At 53.8% G+C, this 25780-nt stretch overlaps 1 protein-coding gene across 4 annotated transcripts in view; it reads right to left on the reverse strand.

Annotated features, from left to right (window-relative positions):
* PTPRS (protein tyrosine phosphatase receptor type S) overlaps positions 1-25780 on the reverse strand; it is a 145694-nt gene that overhangs the window by 10921 nt on the left and 108993 nt on the right. The window contains exons 16-28 of one of the 4 annotated variants that reach the window (XM_036741805.1): positions 24934-25524; positions 24163-24260; positions 23472-23725; positions 23047-23137; positions 22679-22894; positions 21345-21502; positions 20010-20021; positions 18742-18854; positions 16331-16378; positions 5882-5979; positions 3387-3510; positions 1755-1930; positions 695-814 (exon numbers count right to left, since the gene is read on the reverse strand). In XM_036741805.1, the coding sequence (XP_036597700.1) occupies positions 695-814; positions 1755-1930; positions 3387-3510; positions 5882-5979; positions 16331-16378; positions 18742-18854; positions 20010-20021; positions 21345-21502; positions 22679-22894; positions 23047-23137; positions 23472-23725; positions 24163-24260; positions 24934-25524 (2099 nt within the window). The remainder of the gene's footprint in view (positions 1-694; positions 815-1754; positions 1931-3386; positions 3511-5881; positions 5980-16330; positions 16379-18741; positions 18855-20009; positions 20022-21344; positions 21503-22678; positions 22895-23046; positions 23138-23471; positions 23726-24162; positions 24261-24933; positions 25525-25780) is intronic. The other 3 variants (XM_036741806.1, XM_036741807.1, XM_036741808.1) reach the window with 3 other exon arrangements.

The following is a 25780-nucleotide window of genomic DNA, read 5'->3' on the forward strand; positions in this document are numbered from 1 at the left end:
GAGAGACAGGGCAGGCCAGTGGGCAGATGACTCGATGGACTGTGCCACTTGGGCACCTCTGTCCTTTCTTAACATATCCTATGTACCACTTCCTAACGGATGGCTCCGGCCTCATCACCCCCCTACTCTAAAACCTTAGATGGCTCCCTACTACCTTGAGAGAAAGTCCAAACTACTCTGCCTAGACATCTCTGCCCTCTCTCTAATCTTCTCCCCCTGTCCCCCTCCCATGTCTACATCTCCCTGTCCTCTCCCCACAGACCTCCAACACCAGTCCTGTCTACTTTCACACCTTCAATGAAGCTACTGATCCTTCTGTCATTCCTCCCTCCCCCACCCTCCTCCAGAGCCAGCTCAAAGGCATAGCAGCAGGCCTGGCTCCTCCAGGGACTGATCCCCTCCCTGGGCAAGGGAGCTGCCTTCTCTTCCACAACACGAGAGGCTGATCTCCCCAGGCAGGCTGGGAGCACCTCTGAGGGCACGGCCGAGGCTTCTCCTTCCCTGGCGTCCCCCATAAACCCCGACTGAGGGGGTGAGGGCAGAGGCTGGGTGCAGAGGCCAGGGCCCTGGGCTCCCTCAGACTCCTCTTGACTCCCTCTCTTCCAAGGCCACCCTTTCCCTGTCTCCAGGCATAGCCCTAGGCCTGGCTCACTCCTCAGGGCAGGAAGCACAGGGGAAAGGTAGGAGGAGGCACCTTGTGCAGGGAGAAGGTCCGGACACAGAAGGTCGCCAGCTCGATCGTGTCTAGCAGGGTAACCTGGATCACACCATAGGTCTCTGTGCCCCGGCCAGGCCAGTACTGGTCACACTTGATCTGGGGGGTGGGAGTGGGAGCAAAGGCCAGAGTCAATGTCAGGGTGGGTGTCGCTGCTGCCCCACTCCCACCATGGGCATCAGCCCCAGAGGCTCCTGGGAGTTCATTCTATACTCCAAAGGAGGATGGGCTGGGACCCTGGGGCATTGCCACGGCAACCCTTCCGGCCAGCCAGTGATATAGGGGCCTGAGCTGGGAAAACTGGCTCCCCTTGGCATGAGGCCAGTAGTTGGCAGGGGGCAGCGTCTGGTAATAAAAGCCCACAATGTTATGGTGCTTTCAGGTTTGCAAAGGGTTTGTTCTATCTCATTTTAGCTGAAACAACATTTCCGGGAGAAGATACAGAGAAGAAAACAAAGGTTCGGTGACTTGACAAAGGTCACACAAACATTAAAGGGTAGGATTTGAACTCAGGTCTCTGCGGTCTGAGAACTTTCCACGTGACACGGTGACGTTGTTTCATTCTTTTGGGGTTAGCAGATGATTCTTCTTGACGTTTGCTTTTTTATTTATTGCAAATTAAAACACAAGCCCTTTAATTTCATACCTTTTTGCATTCCCAGGTGTGGCCTACACACAGTGGGTGTGACATGAAGATGATGATGATGGGAGGGGGTGTGCTCAATACCCGGGTATGCCCGGTACTGGGCTAGGTACATACTGTATTACACCAGCAGAAGGGAAGCTTCTTTGTCTCATTCCTGTTTTTCTAACCCACTGCCCAGAAGAGCACCTGGTACAGTTTGCTGGACTGAACTGAATTTAGAGTTAGAGACCTGGGCTCAAGACCTGGCCCTGATGCTTAAGGTCTGTGTGACTCTGGTAGGTCACAGCCATGCTGAGTGGCTGTCTCCCCTTCAGTAAAGTGAGATGATTTCCCTCCCCCATTCTGTTCCCTTGGGAGCTGGGGGCTCCCTCACTCAGCATGGCCCTTCCTTACCCGTGACTTCTCCTCCAGCTTGGTCATCATGACCACGGTGGCGGAGCGCTGCTCCCACACCATGCGCCAGAAGTCGCCGAAGGTCTCAGGCAGGGGCCCCTGCGTGGCGATATACGCGTTTTGCTTTCGGTAACCATCGATGTAGTTGGCGTTGATATAATCACTGCCCACAATGCCTATGTTAGAGAGATTGAGGGGATTCTGAGGAGCTACAAGGCCCATCTCCAGGCAGGGGAACTCCAAAGTGAAGCTGTCCCTTGGGGACGGAACCACAAGGGTCCTCCTCTGGGGGATATGGGGCTGATGGTGTGTCCTGGGCTGAGGCCTGGGCCATCCCTTAGCAGGACGTGGTGCGGGCTGTCCCTGGGGAGTGCAGAGCTTGGCATGGCCCTTGGTTCTAAAGGCAATCCTCTCCCCAGGCCCCAGGCACGAAAGGCAGTCTGCAGAGGGGCCAGGGCAGGACCACTCTTGCTTGGTGACTTTTGGGGCTTTGTGGGCTGATGGTGAGCAGTGAGCTCCTGTCTTACTCTCTGTAGTGATGGATGAGAGAATCTTTCTTTCCTCATCCACTACCTCTTAAATCCCTGCCCAGCTCCAGTGGACAAGGATACTTCTGGGCATGGTCTGTCCCTCAGGGGTGATCCAGGGCATGGTCTGTCCCTCAGGGGTGATCCAGGGGAGAGGGTGAGCAGGGACTAAAGTATCTCCCCTCTTGCCTCCTCTGGGCCTGCCAAGCTGGCTCCTTCCATGCCCAGTGTCCTCACCTGCTTCCCTCTAGAGCCTCACCTTCCAGACTCCAGAAGGAGCAGGCAGGCTGCCTTCCCTCTTCCTGGACACCTTCCCTGACTGCCCCAGCCCCCAGGGCCCTCTCCATTCTCTGGACTCTCCTGGTCACTGAGGGCCTGAGCACACACCCACACCTCTAGCACAATTCTCAAATGAGAGTCCTGTCTCACTAGTCCCAATGGAAGGGCCTGAGGCGGTCTGCTCCTGCCACCTCATCCACTGCCCAGGCAAGCTCTGGGCTGGGCTTGCCAGTGTGTGTGGGTGGGTGCGTGTGCTCCTGTACTTTGATTTAAATGCTCAGCTAAGGGACAGATGGCTACAGAGTGCCTATCAGTCCTGTGGTGCTGCTGCTGTCTACCAGACACACTGGGGAAAAGAGCCACGGAAGCATGGGGCTAGGGCAGAGACCTCAGAGATGATCCAGCCTAACCCATACCTGAACAAAAATCCCCTCATCCACTCTCTGCCTGAAGACTCCCAGGGATGGGGGGCTCACTACCTCCTGTCCATTAGGGGACAGATAGGATGGGGCACAAAAGGCCTAGAGACCAGACTACCTTTGCCACCTAGGGGGATGCTTTCTCTCTCTTTTTGAGGGGTTCTGGTTTGTGGAGAGTTGATTAAACTCTCACTGCAACTGGAGCATAATCGAGGCCTGATTTGCATGGTCTGATGGGAAGAGTCCAGAGGTAGGAATCGGAGGCTGAATTCCAGTCCTGGTGTAGCCAATGACTCAGGGACAGATGTCTTAATATTCTCTCTTGGCCTTAGCTTTCCTATCTGAGAAGTAGGGCTGCTAACCCCTGCCCAGGAGTCCTTGGGAGTTCAGGTGAGAGGTCCTCTTACCTTCCATGGGGAGAAGGATGACCCGGGAGTGGTCATAGGCTATGACATTGGCGTAACGATTCTTCGGTTTATTCACCTCCAGGTTAGAGTGTTCCCATGTGAATTGCTGTCCAGGGTCAATAGACTGCAGGACAAGAAAGAGAAGCAGGGGAGAAAGGGAGATCCAGAATAGTGGGAGAGAAGGGGAAAAGAAGAAGGGATGGAGGAGAGAGAGAGGTGGGGGAGAAAGGGATCCAGAATGGCAAGAGAGAAGAGGAAGAGGAGGAGGTATGGAGGAGAGAGAGAGGTGGGGGAGAAAGGGAGATCCAGAATGGCAAAAGGGAAGGGGAAGAGGAGGAGGTATGGAGGAGAGAGAAGAAGAGAAGAGAGAGAGAAAGGTTAGAGAAAGCGAGATCCAGAATGGCAGGACAGAAGGGAAAGAGAAGGAGGGATAGAGGAGAGAGAGAGGTGGGGGAGAAAGGGAGATCCAGAATGGCAAGAGAGAAGAGGAAGAGGAGGAGGTATGGAGGAGAGAGAAGGAGAGAAGAGAGAGAGGTGAGAGAAAGTGAGATCCAGAATGGCGGGAGAGAAAGGAAAGAGAAGGAGGGATGGGGGAGAAAGGGAGATCCAGAATGGCGGGAGAGAAGGGGAAGAGAAGGAGGTATGGAGGGGAGAGAGAGGTGGGGGAGAAAGGGAGATCCAGAATGGCAAAAGGGAAGGGGAAGAGGAGGAGGTATGGAGGAGAGAGAAGGAGAGAAGAGAGAGAGGTGAGAGAAAGTGAGATCCAGAATGGCGGGAGAGAAAGGAAAGAGAAGGAGGGATGGGGGAGAAAGGGAGATCCAGAATGGCGGGAGAGAAGGGGAAGAGAAGGAGGTATGGAGGGGAGAGAGAGGTGGGGGAGAAAGGGAGATCCAGAATGGCAAAAGGGAAGGGGAAGAGGAGGAGTATGGAGGAGAGAGAAGAAGAGAAGAGAGAGAGAAAGGTTAGAGAAAGCGAGATCCAGAATGGCAGGACAGAAGGGAAAGAGAAGGAGGGATGGAGGAGAGAGAGAGGTGGGGGAGAAAGGGAGATCCAGAATGGCAAGAGAGAAGAGGAAGAGGAGGAGGTATGGAGGAGAGAGAAGGAGAGAAGAGAGAGAGGTGAGAGAAAGTGAGATCCAGAATGGCGGGAGAGAAAGGAAAGAGAAGGAGGTATGGAGGGGAGAGAAGGAGAGGAGAGGAGAGGAGAGGAGGGAGGGAGGGAGGGAGAGAGAGAGAGAGGGGGGGGGTGAGAGAAAACAAGATCCAAAATGGAGGGACAGAAGGGAAAGAGAAGGAGGGATGGGGGAGAAAGGGAGATCCAGAATGGCGGGAGAGAAAGGAAAGAGAAGGAGGTATGGAGGGGAGAGAAGGAGAGGAGAGGAGAGGAGAGGGGGGAGGGAGGGAGAGAGAGAGAGAGAGAGAGAGAGGGGGGGGGGTGAGAGAAAACAAGATCCAAAATGGAGGGACAGAAGGGAAAGAGAAGGAGGGATGGAGGAGAGAGGTGTTGGGAGATAAGAGGAAGGAAGGGAAACAGAGAAAAGAGAAAGGACAAAGTAAAAAAGAGGGCAAAGAGGAGGAGGAAAGGGGATAGAATGAGGAAAGTGAGTAGAAGGGGGACAGAGAGAAGAAAAAAGGGGGAAAAGGAAGGGAGAGAGCAGACAAGAGAGACAGGAAGAGGAAAGGGAAGAAGACAGAGGGAGCAGAAGGGAAGAGAAAGAAAGAAGATGGACAGGGAGAAGAGGTTGGACAGAGTGAAGAAGAAGGGAGGTGAGAAGGGTGCCAGACACAAAGGCTGCTCAGGGCTACTGCTGCTGGTGCAGCCTCTTCTGGCAAGGCTGCTGGAGGCAGGGGTGGGGGGCATGCTTAGGATAAAGCAGTCACAGGGTGGTCCTTGTTCTACCTACCTGGGCCATGTGACAGCATCAAATGAGAGAAGTGGAATTGCTCGGACAGACTAGCCACCCCCCCAGCCCCCCCATTTCACAGATAAGGATCCCTAACCGAGCCCTATGGGATCAGCTAAAGCCATGTGGCCAGTCAGTGAGAGACCCAAGTGCCCCCAGCTCTGAGTGGAGGCACTTCCCACTGCCCTACACTGCCGTGTCATTGGCAGGACTGAGGCACTTCCCTTTGTACAACACAACACCCAGCTTTGGCGACTCCTCCTGCAGAAGCTCCCCCGACCACGCCCAGCCCTCTCCTCCATTCGACTAAGCTCTGGTAGTGCTGTGGCCTGTTTTATTCACAGAGATTATGGGGACCGCAGTAACCCTGGAGGTCATCTCCAATGGCCTCATTTTACAAATAGGTTTAAGTAAGCCCAAGGTTGTGCAACCAGCAGACAGAGGAGCAAGGATTCCAACTCGAGTCCCGATCTCAAATCCTGTGCTCTTTCCACCAAGGTAGGTGGCTACCTCAGTGAAGAGGCCTAGGCCGGGATGTGTGTGTGTGTGTGTGCATGTGTGTGTGTGTGGTGGGGGATCTGCAGCCACTTACCTCATACTCCTGGGACAGCTTCAGGTTGTCATTGGCTTTGAGGTGCTCTGTGTGCTCAGCCATCTCGGTGATGGGGATTGGAGGGTGGCTGAGCATACCTGGGGGGAGAGCAGACCCGCCAGGTGGGGGCGGGGAGGGAGGGTGGTCATGGCCTGTGGAGGGGCCGGGACGGCCCCCGGCCCAGCCCAAGGGATGCATGAAGTGGGGACGATGGGGGGTGAGGGAGGCTCTACAATGTGAGTTCTGCAATGGAAGGGCGGCGTTAGAAGAGAGAAGGCAGGCAGGGCTCGAAATTAATGTCTTGAGAGGGGGAGGGGGCAGGGGGAGAGAGGTGGTCTCCTTTGCCCACCACAGCCTCTAGAGTAGGGGTGATCAGAAGGAGACAGGGAGGAAGGGAGGGAGGGAAAAGACTGTTGACGGTGCTTGGTTCCTAAGAGGTTCTAGACCGGGTGAACTGGAGGGGAAGGAGCTGACCCCATGTCACAGCTGTTACAGAGAGGGGAGGGAGGTCTGGGTGGGGCCCAGATGGAGATGGCCATGCAGATGGGCAAGATGGGAGGTCTCTGGCTCTGTCACCCTTGGGGCCCTCCCTGCTTGGCACAGGGACTCAGGCTGGTGGCACCTCCCAAAGTCCGTTGACCAGGTGGATGGTTCTCAGCTTTGTCCCCACCCTCAGGGAGATGGGTTTTCATCTGTGGCCTGGGGGACCACAGGCAGAGCCAGGCAGTGAACAGCTTTCATGGGACATGTTTGGTTCTTACAAAACTCTGGCCAGGCTTGCAGGGACCGGAGAATAAACACTTTTATGAGTTTCTTGGCAGCTTGTATCTGGGAAGACTAAAACTCAATATTTCACCTGTGGAGGTTAGGAAATGGTCCCTTGGGTTTAGCGATGCTGTAGGACCAATACTTCCTGTGGCCAGTTACCTCGGCCATGATCCCTGATTTTAGCCTGAGTCTTAAGGCCCTGACCTTGGCTGGCTGCCTCACTAATGCCATTGCTTCCGCTGGGAGGGTGGGAATGACTCAGTATAACCATTCCCCTCTCTAGGGAAATGCCCTCCCTGCTGGTGAGTCCAGAACTTGTGAACATCTTAAGGATGCACCCTCTGTCACTGTGTGTGTGTCTCTGTGTGTATAGCCTCCTGCCCCAGGGTCCTTGTAAGATGCCCTGTCTCCACTCTGGGCCATGGCTCAGCCCCACCACCTCAGAGCCTACCAGGGGTGGGGCAGGGGATGAGGGTGACTGCTGAGAATTTCGAGCCCGAGAATGTGTCATGGTGAAGCGAGAGGTGGCAGGAGTGTGAGCAGCTGAACAGAGCGGGGCAAAGCGAGCGCTGCTCCCTAGTTTTACAGTGCACAGCCTTCCTTCTCCCCTTCACTCCTGCCCTTGGGGGACAAGAGGCAGACAACAGGGTGGGGCGGGCATGGAGGTGTAACCAAAGTCCTCCTGCCTCACCAACCTGGGGCCCCTTTGTAGGGACAGGAAACTCCCTAGGCTGGAAGACAGGAGAGCCTTGGAAGCTAGGCCTAGCTCTGTCCCTGACCTTGGATCTCTGGGCCTCAGTCTCCTTACCTGTAAAATGGAAGTCATATCACCTGTCCACCATCCAACAAGAGGATAAACTGAATGGATGGGAAGATGCTTTGGAAAGGCTAACATACATTAACGTGAGGACTCGGTGTCACTCACCGCCTACCATCCCCGCCCTGCCCCCCATCAATTAAGCAGCCACAAGGGGACCAGCTGCTCCTCTCCCCGCCCCAACCCCCACCCCGAGGTCACAGCATCATATGACTGAGGACTGGAAAGGACCCTTAGAGAAGAAACTGAGGCTTAGAGGGAAGGGAAGGGACCAGGCCAATGTCAAACAGACAGGCGGAGGGCAAGAACTGCTCCCTCTACCACGACATGGGTGGTAAGAAGGTTCTCTGCGAGGGACCGATGAAGGCCTGGCAGCACCCGGGCATCCCTAAGTGGGAGATGGGCCCGTCCTCAAGCTCCTGGGGCCCCGTGGGGCACTCCGAGGTATCCCAAACTGTGGTTAGGGGCGGGTGCTCTCATCAAGGACTGAGGCAGGCCTTCAGTGCCTGCTTTAAAAGGCTCATTCCCCTCCTCCCCTCTGTGGCCCAGTTCGTTTTTGGAAGCTTAATCTAATTTGTTGGAAACATCGATCCACTCGGGGGAAGATCAATTCCTCTTTTAGGATGATCCTTCCTTCTCTTCTGACCACCGATCTCTATTTTCCTGAAGAGCCATCATTAGGGGAGAGACAGATCCCTCTTTAGGGAGATGGCACTCTGTTTGGAGGAGAGAGGGAGGTGGTTCTGAGAAGGGAAAGCTCGGGGAGAGTGTGTGTGCACATAAGTGTATGAAGGCTGTGGTTAGTCTGCCCTAGCTCCATCTGACCAGGGACAGAAGGGTCACCCCTCTCCCCCATTCAGAGGGGGTCAGCCATGGCTCCCATAGGGCCAGGATGTAGAGGAGGAGGCCTGTTATTATGAACAGGGAGAGGACTGAGGCTGGTGGCATAAGGGAAACAAACGGGTCTGTCCAGAGAGGCATTTACAAGAGCTAGGCTTGAAGTCACAGAAGAGGCCTGGACTGGAATTCCAGCTCAGATACGCCCTAGCTGCATGTCTGTGGGCAAGTCTATGCGCCTTATTCTGACCTGTAAAATGGAGGTGGTAATCCTCGCACTCTCTACCTTTGTAAGCATGCTACCAAGTCCAAGAGGTTTTAGAAATAGGCCTGTAGATCGTGGACTTACAGGCCTAGGGCTGGAAGGGACCCTGCATCCCCCAACCCTGGCCCAGGTCATTTTACAGATAAGGAAACTGAGCCCCAGAAAGTTAAGTGACTTATTTGTCCAAGGTCACTCTGGGAATAAGCATTAGATTTATTCTACTTGGATTCCCCCGTTTTCTACTAGTGTGAATGCTTCCTCCACCAACGGTGGGCCTGTCCCCTTAGCAGACCATTTCACGAAATGTGGTGGGTATCCCTTGGTAGGGACGAGCCTGTCCATGCTTAGCAGGCTAGGCTGGTCCTTGAATGACAGAATAAATTCTGTCCTCATGGCTGTATTTATAGGCTCACATACAGAACACAGTAGAGACCGATAGCTGCAAGGGCCCTTACAGGCCATCTGGTCTAACCTCTTCATTTTACGGAGAAGGACCATGAAGCCCAGAGAGGTTTGAGGATCTTTGGCCAAGGTCACACATCGAGTGAAGAGCTAGAATCTGAACTCGGGTCCTGACTGTAGAGGGAATGCTCTTTCTGCCTCACCCAGAGACGTTGTCCAAGCTCTGGCTCATGCTGGGCCAGGCTTTGGGAGCCCAGTGTGAACTGTGCCACACGGAGGCAACGGAGGCAGACTTGGCTGTTGTGGGTGAAGGCGGCACCATGTTTTGTATTCAGGGAACTTTGAGCCCACAGGATACAGACCTGGAAGGGACCCCAGGGACCATTTGAGGCCATTCTCTCATGTGAAGATGAGGAGGTGAGGCCTAGAGACTTGAAGTGACTCGGCTAACATCTTATGGCGGTGTCAGGGGTGGGACATGAACCCAGCTTCCCTGGCCACTGGACTCCTCTGGATAATGCTGTAAAATGAATCGTCCTCCTGTAAAAGGAATCACCGCTCCCAAACTGCTCTGGTTTGTAATTTCAGATTTTCCTCCAGGGCACTGTGTAATGTGGACGCCACCTTCACAGCCTGACCCTCTGCCTCCCGTGCTGCCCGTTTCTTCCCAGGAAGCTCTTGCTGGGCGTGGGGGGCGCTAAGAGGTGGGGAAAGGGAAGGGCAAGGGAATAAGCATTTTATGAAGTGCCTACTATGTGCCAGGCACTGCGTGAAGCACTTTACAACAACCCTGACAGGTAGGCGTTGTCAGCATTCCCATTCTAGGGCTGAGGAAACTGAGGTGATCAGAAGTTAAGTGACTTGCCCAGCGCCGCACAGCCAGCACTGGAGGCCAGAAGGGAACTTCCTGACTCTAGGCCGTGTGCTCTCTCCACTGCACCCCCGTGGACGCTAAGGTCTGGATCTATGAGGGTCCTGGCTGCTACCTTGATGGCACCCCACTTTTGAGAGGTTCATTTGACAAGGCCACAGTTAGAACTCTGTTTCCAAAGTCCTTAAGCCTTAAAAGGGGCTCATTGTTCATGGCTAGGCATCCACCATGGCTAAGCATCAGGACTGGGTCAGGCCAGTGACCTGCTCTGAGCAGGAAGGACATGAAGGGAAGTGGATATCAGGGTCTACAACCCAAACCCCCTGATAAACAGGGGCTGGGAGGCAGGTGCTGCTGTGGGCCTAGCGCCGGCCTGGAACTGGAGTCTGGGGAAGACAGACTCCTGAGAGGCAGAGAGAGACTCTCCGACAAGAAGGTGGTGACTGTGGTCATCCCTTCATCGGGGCATCAAATGTAGAAGAAGGGCGCCTAGAGGCACACCCAAGGTGTCACGGCTGGAAGGTTTTGGAGGATCAGTGAGGAATGGGCTCATGGGGTTTAGAGGGGAGGGACCTTCTGTCTTCCAGAGGGGGGCTGAGCTGAGCCCAGGCCCTCTCACACAAAGCTGGGCGGGGGAACCTCATGGCTGGGACATGGAGGTTGCCAGCTGGGCTTTGTCTCTGGATGGCTCCGGGTCAGAGGCTGGGGAATCCTCAGTGGGGGCCTACCTCCTCACTCTGTGACTGACCACAAACCACTCAACCTCATTTGTCCTAAAGTGATTCAATCCAACAATCATTCTTTAGGTGCCTATGAGGGGCCAGGGCTGGGGGCACCAAGACAGGAACCAGACAGCTCCTACCCTCATAGGAGAGCAGGGCTTTGGGGAAGTTTGAGGGCCCAGACACACTTGAGTGTGTGGTTGTAGATGTGTGAATGGTTTTTATCAGGGGGGACTTTTAGGTAGGGTCAATGGTGCTAGAGACTTAGGGACTGACCTAGGTCTGAATGAAGGTGGGAGCTGGTGAGAGGGTGAGCAGAGATGGGGCGGGAGGGAGAGAGGGAGAGGGGGAGAGAGAGAAAGATAGATAGATAGAGAGAGAGAGAGACAGAGACAGAGACAGAGAGAGACAGAGAGAAAAAAAGACAGAGACAAAGAGAGACAGAGAAAGATACAGAGAGAGAGTGAGATAGAGATAGATGGAAACAGAGACAGACAGATACAGAGAGACAGAGACAGAGAAAGATAGAGAGACAGATAGAGAGAGAAAGAGTCAGAGAGACAGAGAGAGATAGAGACAGAGAGACAAAGATAGAGAAACAGAGAGAGATAGAGAGACAAAGACACACACAGAGACAGAGACAGAGAGAGGGGGATGAATAAAAAGCTGTGTGGCATAGTGGGCTAGGTTTAGAGTCAGGAGACTCCGTGTCTGAAGCAGCAGTTGTGTGACTACTAAGGTCACTCACTAAGCTGCTCTTGGTACCCCAAGTAACTAAGACCACACATTCCAGAGTAGTGATGCCTCTACGTTGGTGCGGGAAATTTTCACGCTGGGAATCTGTGCAATCCCAGGCCAAGACCAATGGCCAAGCCCCTCGTCAACTCACTCTCAGATGCTGATGAGTTTTCGCTCAGGTGGGCACTCCTTCCTTTAGCACACGCCAAGACCCGTGCACACCTGCTCGTCCTACAAAATTCTTGCCCATGTTCCCCACCCACCCCGAATCCTCTACAGATATTTTACCAAAGCCTCGGGTCTCGCTCTAGGTCTCCCAGTGCTATGCCTGGGCTCCTCGCTCATAATTCCTTGTTCTCGACCAATATTCAGCCCACGTCCCTTTCTGGTCCTGTTCCTAGAGATTCTCTTATGCTGCCTCTTGCATGCATGTCCTAAGCGTTGTGGGAAGGCTGGAAGCTCCCCACAACTTCCCTCCTGGGATCCCGCCTGCAACCCTCTCCTCTTGCATTCTGCATCAGGTCTAGGGTCCAGGCTGGACCTGAAGACCACTGGCCTTTATAACTCCCTCCTCACCCTCAAAAAGGCTGAGGCTGATTTGAACTCCAAGTTTTAAAAACGAAAGTTAAAAATTGTTTTTACATGGAACTGGGGAAATTTTTTAAAGAGAAATACATACATAAATATTTTTTAATAAAAGGGTGAGCCTGCGCTTGAAGGTCCCCAGTTAGGGGGCACCTTCGTGAGGCAGCCCACTCAACTTCTCGACAGCTCTAAGTGCTAGGAAGCTTCCCCCAACACCAAGTCCCATCTGCCTCTATACATGTTCCACTCTTCCCATTACACCATGAGCACCCAGTCGGAGGAGACCCTTTAAGGGTGCTTTCTGCTCTCCTAAGTCCTTTTTTTGTACGCAACAACCAATAAACACAACTGGATCTTCTTTCTCTGACCCTCTCTTTTAGTCAGCGGTGTGACTTTAAAAATGTGGCTGTTGGGGATGATTGACTGAAATCCTATTTGCTCTCTTGTATTCACATTAAGGATACGCTAGATGGGTGGACAGACCTTCCTCAAAGATTTGATGGCAATAAGAAAGCAGGCCCGTGGTTGGGCGATTCAATCCACACCCAGCCGTGCCCAGGCCCCTCGCCTCCACATGTCACACCCCAGATCAGAACCCAGACACGCTTCCTATCCCATCCTGGACAGCCTCTTGCCACCTACACTGCTCTCCCCTTCTCTCCACCCCAGCATTCAGATCTGGAACCCTCATCCGATGAAGAGCCCCTCTGCTACTGAACGGGCCGTGTCAATCCACTGTCCCTGGCTCTGCTTGGCCTGCCTGGGACTTACTAAAATGCTCCTCCTTGGCCACCTCTTCCTTGCCAATTATCTCTCCGGTTTAGAATCTGAGCTCCTTGAGGGAGCTGCATCATGTTTCCATTCGGGTCCTCAGCCTTGGCACAGCCTTTGGCACAAAGCATGATAAATACTTAATGCACGTGCTAAATAAATCCGGCCTCAGACACAAGCTGAGTGACACTGGGCAAGTCACTTAACCTCTCCGTTTCCCGCAATTTTCTCAACGGTAACGGGGACGATTGTATCACCTACCTCCCAGGGTAGTTGTGAGAATCAAAACAGAAATTACAGAGGGGCAGCTAGGTGGCGCAGTGGGTAGAGTCCCAGCCCTAGAGTCAGGACCTGAGTCTGAGTCCAGCCTCAGATGCTTACGAGCTGTATGGCCCTGGGCAAGTCACTCAATTCTGATTGCCTCCCAAAGAATACCAAGAGAAAAATAAAGAAATAAGAGTTGTAAAGCACCTGGCACGATGCCTGGCACGTGCTAGGTACTCCATAAATGCCAGCGATCATTATTACTAACAAAGGCTTTTCATTCATCATTCATTCTCCATGTGTGAGGACACCCCCCCCCACACCCCCGTGTTCTTACTCTCACGTACACATATGCTCACCCACAAATATATACTCCCATACATATGTGGATATGTACCCACACACGTATATGCGTATGTTTATATATTTGTGTAGGGATGGATATACATATATGTGTATGTATCGCAAACATACTCCTGTACATATATGCAGATATCATCAACATATACTCCCATGTATATTTGTATATGCACGTGCATATATATCACAAATATACACCCCCATAATCTATGTATATATGTGTCTGTGTGTATACATACATAGCTCTCTATATAGACATGTGTATATATCACAACTATACATTCCCGTAGTATGTGTATATATTTGTGTACATGCAGAGACATACACACATATATACACACTACAAAACCACACCCCATATATACCTGTGTGTATATATATTTATTTGGGGGTGTGTGTGTATGTGTGTGTTTGTACACACACCCACGTAAAATCCCTTGTTCCTGAAAAAGACCAACGGTCTTCTGGGTTCTCTTTTCCTTCTGCACCTTCTTCTGTTCTGTTCTTACCCAAAGCACAGATGACTCCCAACTTGATGCCATTTGCCACAGCCTCACTTCTGAATTCCCACAGCCATCCCCTGTGGGACACACCTGGATGTCCTCCCAGTACCTCAAATCCAACGCGATTCCATGTCTCAAACTGAACTCCTAAGTTCCTCTGTCCCTCTGGGATGCTATGCTGCTGCTGCTGCTGCTGCTGGCACCGCTGTCCCTGCCAGTCCTTCAGGCTCTCAGCCCCAGGCAGGGCTGGCCGGCCCAGACTCTTCCCTTTTCCTCACCACCAACACTTCATCTGTTGCCAGGTCCTGTCGCACTACCCTCAAGGTACCAACTCCTCTTACTGCGTTCCCACCTTGTTCACGGTTCATGCCCTCATTGCTGCTCACCTAGACTAACACAGCAGCCTCTTCACAGGCCTCCCTGACTCCATTCTCCCCTTTCTCCAAACCATCCTTCGCATAGCTGCCAATCTAATTTTCCTAAGGTGCAGGCTGACCATGCCCCTCACCCCCTTGCTCAAAAAACCTCTGGTGGCTCCCCATTGCCGTCAGAGTAAAAGACAAAGTTCTCAGCCTGGAGTTGAAGGACATCTGCCACTTGGCTCCAGCTGATCTCTCCATCTCACTCCTCCCCACCCCTTTGTGCCTACTATCATCTCCTATGGTCATGGATCTATCCACAAGGCTAACCCTCATGCCCATATGTCTTCCCTTCCTAGTCTGTCCTTCAGAGTCCCTCTCTTCAAAGCTCGCTGCCCATGCCACCTCCTCCTAGTAGGCTTTCATGCTCTCTGCCTCCTAACTCCAAGAGATTTTATTTTTCCTTCTCACAAATTGCTAAGTTTTGTCTCATCTTGCACACTCCCTTAGTTCTGCTGAAGGCACCACTATCTTTTCCTCCAATGACCCGAGTTTGTAGCCTTGGCATTGCCCTTGACTCCTCCCTCACCTGCCTATCCATCAGTCACCAAATCCTGTCACTTCTTCCTCCACTCCGTCCCTCCAACCCACCCTTCATCTCTACTCACACAGCCTCCACCTTAATTCAGGTCCTCATCGCCTTCTCTCCCCCCACCCCCAGATTATTGTGAAGGCTCCCAGTCTCTTTTGGCTCCATCATTCCCTGTCTTGTATTATGTTTATTCCCCCATTAGAATGGAAGCGCCTTCAGGGTAGGGCTTGTTTTATTTTTATATTCCCAGTGCCTAGCATAGAGCTCGGCACACAATAGGTGTTTAATAAATGTTTATTGTTAAATATACACACATACTTCTATCCCTAGGTAAACCCTCATATATACCTCCTCACAAACATATTACCCACATCTCTATGCCCCTATTGTACACAATAAACATATATACACACTCCACTATGTATAGACACACACACAAACACACCTCTCCTCATAAATGTGTATATTTACATATGCCTCCCATAATCTTGTAATACTCCCACAGCTGTTTGGGCACAGCTTCAACATACGTACATGCTTCCAAAGACACACTCACATAGCCACCCCATATGTGCTGCATAGACATTATACACCTGTGTCACCAAAATATGTTCTTGCTTATGTGTGCCCCGCTTATACGCACACCACACAGCCAAACATAGAGCCCACTGCCCCTATCTACCCCTATTTACACACAGCTGGGTTGTCAAAACACAGTCTAAATATTCACTACATGCACACAATAACCATATACATATGTTAAGTGAGCACGTACACACACACACGCACACAAAAGCATCTTTGCCTAGTACCTCAAACTCACATTTATCAGGATTTCTGAGAACATCTAAACTATGGGGTGGGTGAAGGAAGGGGACGGGGGACACTGTCAGCAGACAGACTTCCTTCTATCAGACTGAGAGGCTCCAGAGAAGGTGGGAGGGAGGAAAAAGGAGAAGGGAGAGGGGGCAAGATGGGAAAGAGGAAAGGGAAAGGGGCAAAAGGAGAGAGGGAGGAAAAGAGAGAGGAGAGGAGAGAAGGAAGGAGGAAAAGACAGGAAAGGAAAGGGGAGAGAAAAAAGAGAAGAGAAGCGGAGAGGAGAGAGTGACAGAGAGAAAGAAAAGAGGGACAGAAAGAGAGAGAGAGAGAGAGAGAGAGGGAAAGAGAGAGAGAGTGAGAGAGAAGAGAGAGAGAGAGAGGAGAGAGGGGGAGGGAGGGAGAGGGAGAGGGAGAGAGAGAGAGAGAGAGAGAGAGAGAGAGAGAGAGAGAGAAAGGAGAGAGAGGGGGAGAGAGAGGGAGGTGGGGAGGCCTCCTCACATCTCTGGGGCCTGGAGCTTCTGGCATAAGGTCCCCTCCCCCAGCCCCTGTGCTTCCCCCTGTAAAACCAGGAGCGCTGCTCTGGGCAGGGCTGGGTGGGCCGGGGGTGGGGGTGAGGGTGGAGGGGAGGTGGGGATGAGATGCAGGGCCTGCAGGATACAGAGGGAGCGTGGGGACGAACAGAAAGGGAAGAAGCCAACAGAAGTGGGGAGGAGTAACTAAAGAAAACCAACAGAAAAAAATGACCCCCACGGGAACAGAAAGACACAGGAACTAACTTTCAAAGTGAAACTCGGGGTCACTGAGGGGGCTGCTGAGGCCAGAATCTGCAGAAAACAGTAAACAATAAATAAACAAAAATGCAGAAACTTTTCTGTTCCGCCCTCCCTCTTACTCTCTCCCTGTGTGTCTCTGTCTCTGTCTCCCCTGCCCCCTCCAATTTAAATGTCATGCTAATCAAACAAAAGAAAAAAAGCAACAGAAATTTAAGAGGTAAGGCAAAGTCGGTCTTTGTGCTGATGGGAGAGGCTCTGTTCGCCGAGTCCCCCTCCTTCCCCACCTCTGTTCATTTGTTGTGGCTAAAGACCAACTACAAGGCCCAAGGACCTTCACTGGCTCCCACTGGCCCCAGAATCAAGTACAAGTGGTATCCGCCCCCCCCCCCCCCCCCCCCCCCCCCCCCGCATTCGAAGCCTCCACCATCTTGCCCTGCCTCCTTCCTCCTCCATCGCTTGTGTGGGTCCCATCCTGACATGCCATGCTTGCTCCTGCTTTTGGCCTGCGTCTCCAAGCTGCCTTTCCAAGCTGCCTTTCCAAATTCTAGCATTCTTGAGGACCCAGCCTCTTGCTCCTTCTCCTCTTCCAGGAAGGTTCCCCTCACTGCTGTAGCCCGCAGGGATTTCTCCCAATGCTACATTTACCCTGCTCCTACTGTTGGCACCCCTGAGCACACACCCCAGCCTCAGCTCACTCTCACTGTGTGTGTGCACGTGTGCATGTGTGTGTGTTGTCCTTCCAAACAGACTCGAGAATAGGGAGCCACATCTCCTCCTTCTCTCTTTCTCCCTGCACAGCACAAGGCCAGGTACACAGGGGGCCAGTCATATATTTGTAAAACTGATGACCACCCAGCAAATGAGTGACTCAGTTTCCAGTCCACCTCCCGACCCAGATGGTCCTGTCTTAGCCCAAGTAAAAGCTTGGAATCCAAGTGTCGCTACCAGGGAACTGCTGACTAGGTATGCCAGGATTTCTGAAGGGAAACACAAGAAACCCCCCAATTCAAATACACTGTGAAAGTTCCCACATTTTCACTGACTTCTGGGCACTGAAGACTCGGGCTGGGCTCTGGTCTCCTTAAAAATAAGGTGCTGGCCCAGGGCCCCGATGGGTCATTTTGATGAGCATCCTTACCTGCTGTTGGACATTAGCCATGACCACCAAAGGTGTCTGTTAAGTTCTGTCCCAGTGGTGGGTCAGGTGATCCTGTTTCCACTGCTTTGGTGAATATGACACTAACCAGTTGGTTTGATTTTTCTCTGGCTGAACTGACAGGACAGTCCAGTGGTTTGGGGCCCTGCCTGTCTCAGGTGGGCAGGCTCCTCCTTGCTCCAACTTTTTTTTTTCTATTTTTTTTTTTGGTGGAAGGGGGAGGGGAGTCTCCTCCCATGCACCAGAGCCTTAGGGAAGAACAGAAGGGGGACTAGAAAGAAAACCCAAATGATTACTGCTTTCAGCCCACCAAAGGAGCATGCCTAATTGGATATGCCTGCCCCGATTACTTCAGGACAGAAATGGGAGACGGGACAGGACAGACTGAGTATGGGACATCACTGAACAGGAACAGACAGCCAGAAACAAGACTGCCCCACCCTCCTTCCAACATTGGCCCCCCCATAACTGAGCATCACAAAAGACTTTTCCAAATTCTCCTAGATCATCAGTCCAGGGGCAGCTGAAATGGGGTAGGCTGGGGGCATGTGCCCTGTAGGCACCCAGGAGGAGAGACGCCAGACCCCGAGCACATCTTGGTAAAAGAACTAATGCTGGGGAGCATGTACATGTGTGGACGTGTGTGAGCAGAGCCGTCACGCCTAGGTGACTGCATGACACCAATCCCTGGGAGATGCCCCTGCGTTTACTCTTCACAACCTGATGGCTCTCCTAGCTGCTGCACTTCACTAGGGACTCAAAAATCACAATGAAATTCTTCCCCAAAGAAGCTGATAGCAAACTCTAAGCTGGGGAACAGAGGAGGAGAAGATGCTATAATTCACAGCTTGTCAAAGATCTTTAGGTGTGCTTGGAACCTCTAATAGAGCCAATTGCAATCAGAGGTGTATGTTCATTTAAAAAAAAAAAGATAAAAACCAACTCGGCAGGTCAAAAACCGTCATGATTCTCTAGAGAGAGGTCATCTGTACATATGGGGAAGACATGCCCTCAAGACCCTGGTTAGGCCCACACACGCACAGGGGGCACTCAGCAAGGAGTCAATGGATTAACTCAATTAAACAGGTGACTGGGAGGGTAACATGGGGACTGCCCACAGCTGGTGGCCTCCCCCACTCCCCCAAGGCACCCTCTATTTGGGCCTTTCAAAGCTCAGGGAGATGTTGGCACAGGAGATCCCAGGTGTCCGGGGCCTGCCGGGCAGAAGGGGAGGACAGTGGGAAGGGCCCTGAGATACCTGGCGTCTGGAAGTTGATGCGTCTCATTTCCACTGGGTCTTTTGGGTGGTGTGGCGCGAGGTCCGCATTGTTCAGCAGGCATTTGGTGCGTGGCTCAGAGTCCTTCCGTTTGCTTTGGGGACAGGGAAATGAGACTTCATGAGTGTGTGCTTAGGTTAGACTCAGGGGTCTGTGTGAATGATGGTCAGCGTGAGCACTCCCCTTCATGCATATGGCGCCTGTGCATTGGTGAATGATGGCATGTGCCCGGGGGAGTATTTGGTTTGGCTGTGATGAGAGCAGAGGGACCCTTCATTCCTCCCCTTGCCTTCAGAAGACACTGGCTGACGTAAGCTTTGGACAATAAGGCTTGGTCGTACAATCAACTGGTGCTGGTGAGTGAACTTTCTAAAGCTCCTTCTCACCCAGTGTCTCATCTGATCCTTCCAACTCCCCTGGGACGTTGGTGTCATTATCACTGATGTACGGATGGGGAAATTGAGGCCTGGGAGGGTGGGAGGGTCATGGAATCCTAGGATTAGAGGTGGAAGGGAAGGGAAGGGAAGGGAAGGGAAGGGAAGGGAAGGGAAGGGAAGGGAAGGGAAGGGAAGGGAAGGGAAGGGAAGGGAAGGGAAGGGAAGGGAAGGGAAGGCAAGGGAAGGGAAGGGAAGGGAAGGGAAGGGAAGGGAAGGCAAGGGAAGGCAAGGGAAGGCAAGGGAAGGGAAGGGAAGGGAAGGGAAGGGAAGGGAAGGGAAGGGAAGGCAAGGGAAGGGAAGGCAAGGGAAGGGAAGGGAAGGCAAGGGAAGGGAAGGCAAGGGAAGGGAAGGCAAGGGAAGGGAAGGCAAGGGAAGGGAAGGGAAGGGAAGGAAGAGGTCAGTTGGTCCAGCCATCTCATTTTATGGATGAGAGAAGGCCTTGCCTCAAGATACACAGGGAGTGCGGGGCAGAGTGGGACCAGAACCGTGGTCTCCTGACTCTAGTTCAGGGCTCTTTTGCTGGTCTTGAGCAGATTTTAGACATTTGCTGTCTTTGGTGTGCATATCCTGAAGCGGGGCTGACCTGGGCTGGGAGGAAGGGGCTGGCCTGCTCCAGTTCAGCCCAGAGGGCACCAGCCATTCTTGGGGGCTCAGCGGGGCAGGCCCCATGGTGCCTGGGATGGTGGAGACCATATTCATACTCCCCTCCCAACTACTGCCCAAGAGAGGGCTCCTCTAGTTTAAGTACTACAGGGCTGCCAGAATGGGGGCCTCAGGGTGGCTGGGTGAGGGGATGGAGGTCTGACTCTTACCTATCAGGTTTGCTTTTCCAAGAAGCAGCAAATGGGAGGGGAAAAGAGACACGTTAGGAAGAGAGGAGTGGGGCAGGATGGATGTCAGATGACCAAGAGACAGGGGTAGGAAGATGATCAGGGGTCAGAATGTCTCTCTGTTTGTTAGCCCACATCCCTTCCAATTTGCCCTGTCCCAAATGGTCCCCTCCGTGGTTTCTTGTGCAAATTCTGTTCTATCCCAAGAGCTTACAATCAAAATCCTCCCAGCCCTTATCCATTAAGGCCCAGCTCAGGCCTCATTCCCTCTGGGATTTACTGACCAGCTTTCCCACTCCCCTAGCTCCCAGAGATCTCTCCCTCCTCTGAATACCTCTCACAGTGACCCTACCATTTGGGATCTAGTCCTCACTTTCATCCCACCCTCCTCAGACGTCTTCTTGTTCCCTGGCTATGAGCTCTATTTCCCAAACCAGATTGGGAGATCCCGAAGGCCCGGGCCTGCCGTTTTCTCTGTCTCAAGGAATCAGCAAAACTCTGCGCTGCTGGGGCCCTCGGGGGACACAAAGCTCAATCCATACCTGAACGGGAATCTCAGCTCTAACATCTCCAATAAATGGAGGAACTGATGATGTCTAAAGGCAGCCCCCTCTACCTCTGGGCAGCTGACTACTGGGGATTTCTTCCTTATGTGGAGCTAAAATCTACCTCTCACTACCTTCCATCCACACTCTACTGCCCTGGTCCTGACCTTGGTGGCCAAGGAGAATAATTCTCGTCCCTCTTCCCTAGGACAGGGCTTCAAATACTTAAAAGACAACACCCTGTTCCCCTCTGGGCCGGCTCTGATCCCACTTCCACCGATGATCACTCTGACCACTCTGCCCTAACCTCTGGCACACAGAGACGTCTCCCTCCTTTAAGCTCCTGAGGGTGTTGCCCACCCGAGTAAAGGCCACCCTGTCCTCCACCTCCCTCTCCAACCAGAGAGCTCCTGAGGGCAGGACCTCAATCTCTCCTTCCTCTGGTCTCTCAGACTAGGAGCCCCTTCAGCTGAGGGTCAGGGTCTGCTCCCATCTGGACACTCTCCAAGTGTAGGGCCTGGGTTTGCCTCTTCCTTCTCTTGCCCACAGGGTAGCCATGGTCAGGGCTGGGCCCGCATTGATGTCCAGCTTTTAGAACTGTCTAGGCAGACCCACTCAATTTGCAGACAGGAAACCTGCAGCCCAATTTTCCTGGGAGAGGATGGATGACCCACCCCCAGTCACACGGTGAGCCCGAGGTCAGGCTTTCTCCACCGACTTCTGCGGCCCTGGCACTCCTGGGGAATGCCTGGGTGGGGGAGGAGGGGCTTACTTCTTATAAAGTAGGATGGCGATGACAATGCAGATGATGAAGACCACAGCCAGAACAGGCCCGATGACCCAGATGAGGCCCTCTTCCCCATCAATGATGGGCTGCGGGTCAGGATTGTCTAGCTGGATGGGACTGGAGAAAGGGCTGGCCGCAAAGGTCTGCGGGGAAGACAAAGCGGTTTTCGTTGCCATGGGCTTCCTGTTGGATCCCAGGGCTCCTCTTATTTTACCCCCACACTCCCCCCTACCCCGTAGGGATTCATGGCCAGTATAAATCCTGGCCTCGGATCCAAGAGATCTAAGCTGGGGACACCAAAATGATAGGCCCAGGACCCGTTGGACAAGTCTATCCCTTTGAGCCTCAGCCTGCTCATGTGTGAAACAGAAACGATTTTACTCGAAGGAGGTGATAAAGATACCAACAGCTCCTGGTTCGAGAGTGCTTTTAAGCTTAACAAAGATTGCTTTCTTCGCAATAGCACGAGGAAGGCAGAGAAGGCAGGCATCCTTGCACCCATTTTATAGACGGGGAACCTAAGGTTTCAAGATGTTAATCTGGCCCCAGAGTCGCACAGCTGCCGGAGCTGGGATCTGAACCCTGGTCTCCAGACTCCAAGCTCGGCGCTCTCCTGGCTACACCTCCACTGCTTTTCTAGGCCTTCTCAAGCTTGTTCAGTGGCAAGGCGCTTGGAAAACGTTGGTACCAACAGAAGGCGGTGGTGTTCTTTTCTCCTCTCTGTCTCTAGCGTAAGAAGGGGATGCGGGAAGGGAGCCCCCAGAAAGGGAGCAGCGTGTACATGGCATTTCCTTGTTTGCTGTCAAAGCCCCAGAGTTTTCTTTGGCTGGGGGGTCAGTATTGAAGACTTCTCTCTATTGGTGGGACTGGGGGCTACATGGTATGTGCAGGGTCACTCGGCAGGTGCTTGGGGGACTCAGATCTTCCTGACTTTTCCTCCAAGGCTGGCTGGACTCTGCTGACACCTCTCCTGAGCTATGGGGCAGGCCTTAAGGCAGGAGCACAATAATAATAATGATAAACAATAGCTAATACATATACAGCACTGACCACGCACCACACACTGGGCTACTTAAGTGCTTTCCCGCCATCACCCCCTTGGGGCCTCACGGCAGCCCTGGGAGGGAGGTGCTCTGTTATCTCCATTTTACACATGAGGACACTGAGGCAGGCAGAGGTTCAGGGGGGTCACTTCTGGGGCCTGATTCGGCAGACTGACCTCCGTCCTCTGACCATGACCAGCCCAGGAAGGGGACTGAGGGACGGCAAGGAGGGGGAGTGGGAGAGCTGGGAGGGCGGGGAGGACAGCCGGGGCTCACGGGCTCGGTCTTCTGGAGCACCGCCAGGACGAAGAAGACGTATCTCTGTCCGGCCTCGAGGGCTTTGTTGTCGAAGCCGCTGTAGTGTCTCTGGTCCCCCAGCTCGAAGCGCGAGGGCAGAGAGTAGAAGCGGGCAGCGATGTAGGGCTTGGGGGAGTCCAACTGGCGGGAATGGCGCAGGCTCCTCCGGTGCAGCCTCGAGATGTCCTGGATCAGCTAGGGAAGAGTGCCGACGGACGCTGACATCCAGGGCCTCCGCCACCTCCTCCAAGAGGTCCTCCCTGATCAGCCTTGCCTCCAGGCTTCCCTGCCCTGAGCCCCGGCTCTCTGCAGTGCCCACAACCCCCACTCTGAGGACCCTTCCTCACCTCTTCTAGGTCCATATCCTCTGGGCTGGCTGGGGGATTCTGGAATCCGCCCCGGATCTTCCTCAGAGGCACCACCACAATGAAGTAGCTCCTGTGCGGGGAGAGAAGAGGTCGAGAGTGAGAGACCTCCACAGAGGGAACCTGAGAGTGGAGCTGGCAGTCCTCCCAGCCTCTGCTCTGGCCCTGCCTGACTTCAGGTGTTAGAGGGACATGAGATGCAGGGCAGACGGCAGAAGCAGCCTCCTGTGACTGGGAAGTCCTGGAGGTCTGGAAACCCCCAAAGCTTTTCCCCTTGGGAGACTTTCCTGGTGATGAGGATGGTGCTGTGTGCATTCCAACCCTGGCTCCCTGCACCCTCTACCTGCCAACGGAGTGTGCCTGCCTCACAGGCACAGGGAGGGACAGGGCCAGGGAGGCCGACGTACTGGACAGGCACGGGGCTCTGGCCGTCGGGTAGCTGCACCAGCACGCGGCCGTCAGGCTCGGGCTTGTGGGTGATGGTGGGCTTAGAGTTCAACATGTTAAAGGCCGTCCAGGCGGCGACGGTCTGCTGCAGGCCGCCCATGCTGTTACCGCGGTTGGTCAGCACAAAATTGTAGAAGGTGCTTGGCTTGAGGTTGGTGATGAGTTTCTTGGTGGTGCGGCCATCGACGTCAATGTTGAGCCCGTTGTACTGGATCTGGGGGGTGGGGACAGAGGAGGCTGGAGGTCAGAACCAGCTTCCACTTACAGACCAAAGGCCAAACCTCTCAGCCTGACACGGAGGGGCCTCCTCAATCGAGCCCCAGACTCTACCCTGGTTCTCTCCTCCCTCCTCTGTGGGCTGAGTGCTTCCCTTCCCCCTCTTCAGGGCCCCAAAGACTCAGGGGCTTTCTGCTGCTGGCCTGTGCCTGCACAGTAAGGTGGCACCCCAATACTGCACATCAGAACTGCCTTCACTCCTGATGGACAGGTGGGACCTTGGCTATGATGCTGCCCAGCCCGAGGGGCAGACTGCTCTAGGCAGCTGCTGTGTGTGTGTGTGTGTGTGTGTGTGTGTGTGTGCGAGTGCATGCATGTGTGTGTGTGCAATTCTACACATGTGTGCATTCAGGGAAGTGCAGGCCAGGGACTCACCTTGTAGGGGGTGTGGGAGTTATAATTCTCAGGAAATTCCCAGCTCAGCAAGACCGAGGTCTTCATCACCATCTTCACCTTGAAGTTCTTGGGCGAGACTACATCATCATTGGGGGAGCCACGGCAGGCAGGCAGGGAAAGACAGAGAGAGACAGGAGAAAGCAGTGAGGGCTGGGAAGGAGGGGTTGGGGTGGAAGGGCCTGTGGCCTTGGGGAGAGAAGGAAGCTCAGTCGTCCCTTGTTGCCTGCTTGTCCTGCGGTTCAGCTCTCACACTTCTAGCCAGCCTGTTTCCTGCCTATCCGAGGTGGGCCCTTTCTACCTAGTCCTGAAGAATCAAGACCCCAGGACTGAACGGCGTTGATGGGGGAGAAGAGGAGGAGGGCAAAGAGACAGAGGAAGAGGAGGAGCAGAGGAAGGGGGCAGACAGAGGGCATTGGGTTGGCGAGGCGCTGTCCCCCCACGGCACAGAGCGTGTAGAGAAAGGCGCTTCCCACCTGTCGTGAGGCCTCGCCCCGCCTGGGTGCCGGCCCGGTATGTCTGAACTCAGCTCCAAGAGCATCATCGAGAAGGAAGGAAAAAAAAAACACCAAAAAACCAGCAGACTTACCTGAGTGAGGTGGGCTGGGGGTGGGGAGGGGTGGGGAAGGAGAGGAGGAGGAAGAAGGTCTTCGGCTGATGTCGAGGCCTGGGGGGGGACAGGGGGTGAGTAGCTCACTGCTTCCAACACCAGCCCCAGCCAGAGAGGAGGGCAGGAGAAGTGCTAAGTCCTACCTTGGTCCGGGAGGAATGTCCGATAGCGGACAGTGGGGCTGTAGGGCCCGGGGCCCTGACTCGTGTGGGCACGGATTTTAACATCATAGGCTGTGTTGGGCTTGAGGCCTTGCAAGGTGAACGAGTTATCCGGTGATGCGGGAAGCTCTGTCTCCACGGGCGGCCCCGCCGAGCCGGCCTCTCGGAAGGCCACGGTGTACTTGATGATGGCCCCATTCCTCTCGGCTGGCACGGGGGGCAGCCAGCGGAACTGCACCGAGGCTGCCGACACGTTGCCAGCCTCCAGGATGTGCGGGTAGCCCTGTGGCACGTCCTCAGGGATGCTGAGCTCCTGGGCCGCCTCCTCCCCGAAGCCCGCCCGGCTCTTGGCAGCCAGTTTGAACACGTACGTGGCCCCTTTGTGGATGCTGGTGGCTGTGTATTGGTCCTCTGAGGCTGGGAACTCCAGGGTGGCTAAGGGGGACACATCCTTCCGGCCAAACTGCAGCCGGTAGCCTAGGACCTGGCCCTCGGACCCCGGAGCTGGCTCCCAGCGCACCTGCAAGCTGTTGTCCAGGGTCTGGTGTATGGATAGACTGGGCTTGCCCAAGACTGAAAGACAGGACAAAGAAGGGAGAGGGTAAAACAATTATGTCAAGCCCTAATTCTTGGGCTCTTTAGGGATTACAAAGCACTTTCATCACATCCATCTGGTGAGGTTGGTAGTATAAGGCTCACTGCCCCATTTTCTAGATAGGGAAACCGAGGCTTGCAGGGTAACCTTCACACTGGATTTGCAGTTGTAGGACCTGCGGATGGATGAAGGGATTGAGGCTGGGGAGGCAGAGTGGGGCTGACCCTAGTGGAC

Source organism: Trichosurus vulpecula, chromosome 1, assembly GCF_011100635.1.
Source record: "Trichosurus vulpecula isolate mTriVul1 chromosome 1, mTriVul1.pri, whole genome shotgun sequence".
Taxonomy (NCBI): Eukaryota; Metazoa; Chordata; class Mammalia; order Diprotodontia; family Phalangeridae; genus Trichosurus; species Trichosurus vulpecula.